Source organism: Acyrthosiphon pisum, chromosome X (assembly GCF_005508785.2).
Source record: "Acyrthosiphon pisum isolate AL4f chromosome X, pea_aphid_22Mar2018_4r6ur, whole genome shotgun sequence".
Lineage (NCBI taxonomy): Eukaryota > Metazoa > Arthropoda > Insecta > Hemiptera > Aphididae > Acyrthosiphon > Acyrthosiphon pisum.
In genome coordinates, this window is record NC_042493.1 from 48,856,577 (window position 1) to 48,859,042 (window position 2,466).

Genomic DNA, 2,466 nt, shown 5'->3' on the forward strand with positions numbered 1-2,466 from the left:
CAGACGCTTCATCTTTTACTTCGATTAATGATAGACCAGGTATGTTTTTATTTTATTTCCAAAATTTAAAATTATATAATTAATTAGAAATAGTTTTTAATGTGATCGGAATTTAAAATTGAAAATATACTAATTTTTTTAAGTTTAGATTAAGTATAAAATTAATGGTATACATGTATACCTTTATCAATGTAAATCAACCCACAATTAATAGTAAGGTTGTGAAGAATAATTATAAAAAGTATTTCAAATACTATAAAAAAAAGAGTAAAGTGCAATTATCTTCTAAGAATTACCTTAACTAAAGGTTGTATGCAAGAATTTGTGGATGGGAGGGCAAAATATTTTCCTTTTTAAATTTTTTGTTTCACTATCCTATTAGTGATTAAGTATTGTTTGTGATATGTTTTCTTTCATATACCTTGGTAAGCAATGTATGAATTATATATAGGTATAGTTAGTTAAAACTTAAGCCTACAGCATTAACTTGAATTAATTGTTATGTAATTTTAAATTAACAAATGCATTTATTTTTTTAATAAATAAAGTGTTACCTACTCTAAATGTTGCCATTAATTTGATAATTTGAGGTAATTTATAAAATTAAAAATTTTTAGCTTGTTTAGTCATTGATACCTACTACAAAACTTTAAAAGTTGAAACTAATGCATGCCATCTATACCTAAACATTTCATTATTTTATCAAAAACCAAAAAGTAACAACTTCAGTAACAATGTTCAACAATTATGTATATATTTATATATAAGACATAAAATAAAAAATTGTTCACCACACTGTTATATTTCAATAATACGATGTTGGCTTACAAAAAATTTGTTTTAAATTTTTAAGATTTAAGTCTTTTAATCCCGAGAAAAATGACCACTGAAACTGAATCATCAAGCTTGAATATTGAATCATCGTTGTCAGGTATTATTAACATTATTAAGTTAGTTATTTTAATAAATAATACAATTGTAAATTTTATAGTTAAAGAACCTGAGTTGGAAGTTAAAAACCAAACACCAACTAAATCTTTTCAAGATTTTAGTATTTTAATGCCAAAAAAAATATGTACTGAAACTGAATCATCAAGCTTGAATATTGAATCATCGTTGTCAGGTATTATTAACATTATTAAGTTAGTTATTTTAATAAATAATACAATTGTAAATTTTATAGTTAAAGAACCTGAGTTGGAAGTTAAAAACCAAACACCAACTAAATCTTTTCAAGATTTTAGTATTTTAATGCCAAAAAAAATATGTACTGAAACTGAATCATCAAGCTTGAATATTGAATCATCGTTGTCAGGTATTATTAACATTATTAAGTTAGTTATTTTAATAAATAATACAATTGTAAATTTTATAGTTAAAGAACCTGAGTTAGAAGTTAAAAACCAAACACCAACTAAATCTTTTCAAGATTTTAGTATTTTAATGCCAAAAAAAATATGTACTGAAACTGAATCATCAAGCTTGAATATTGAATCATCGTTGTCAGGTATTATTAACATTATTAAGTTAGTTATTTTAATAAATAATACAATTGTAAATTTTATAGTTAAAGAACCTGAGTTAGAAGTTAAAAACCAAACACCAACTAATTCTTTTCAAGATTTCAGTATCTTAATGCCAAAAAAAATATGTACTGAAACTGAATCATCAGTGTCAGGTATTTTTAACATTATTAAGTTTATTTTATAAAAAATAAAATTATAAATTGTATAGCTGAAGAACCTGAGTTAGAAGTTAAAAACCAAACACAAAATTAATTTTTTTTAACAAAAAATATTTTATTCTAACTTATTGCTTATAAATTATAATAATTATACTTACTTAGAGGGGTATTTCTTTTAATTAAAATTTAAAGGTAAAAAAGAAGTTAGTACTATCAATGAATTTTATGTAGTCCAATACTAGTCAATGTTCATTCATAATGATAGGTATAGTTATAATTCAGGGTCTCTAGGAGAAAAACTTAAGGACAATTATATTTTACATTTTTACTTAAAATAACTTTAAATTTAAAAAGGCATGGTTAACACGCAGTACACTCCTATTTTATTGGTAAAACTTTCTTATTGTAATTTGAATTTTTTTTTAATTTATATACATATTTTTGTTTTTATCATAGATACAACTACAGTAATACTTGATAATGATCCTGGTAAATGGCCAAAGTTGATACCCAGTGGTTTAAAAGGTTATTTCTTAAACCTTAGCGTTTGTCAGCCTTCCCCTATGGAGTTGAGTAACTGGCAGTTTCCAAAAACAACTGACTCTCATGGTAGTGTACGTAGTTTTCATGAAAAATATTATTTTAAAACACAGCCAAGTGGTGAAATTATCAAACGTTCATGGCTGTCATACTCATCAACTCTTGACAAAATATTTTGTACTACCTGCAAAATATTTGGTTTACCAAGAGCTCAAAAACTCACAATTGCCTCAGATGGAACT

The 2,466-nt window shown here is 24.4% G+C and overlaps 1 protein-coding gene across 1 annotated transcript in view; it reads left to right on the forward strand.

Annotated features, from left to right (window-relative positions):
- The first annotated feature begins 6 nt into the window (after positions 1–6).
- The window catches only part of LOC107885000, a 4,973-nt gene continuing 2,513 nt past the window's right edge, over positions 7–2,466 (forward strand). The window contains exons 1-7 of the mRNA XM_016808267.2: positions 7–39; positions 854–931; positions 992–1,123; positions 1,184–1,315; positions 1,376–1,507; positions 1,568–1,678; positions 2,141–2,298. Of these exons, the coding sequence (XP_016663756.1) occupies positions 880–931; positions 992–1,123; positions 1,184–1,315; positions 1,376–1,507; positions 1,568–1,678; positions 2,141–2,298 (717 nt within the window). The 5' untranslated portion in view covers positions 7–39; positions 854–879. The remainder of the gene's footprint in view (positions 40–853; positions 932–991; positions 1,124–1,183; positions 1,316–1,375; positions 1,508–1,567; positions 1,679–2,140; positions 2,299–2,466) is intronic.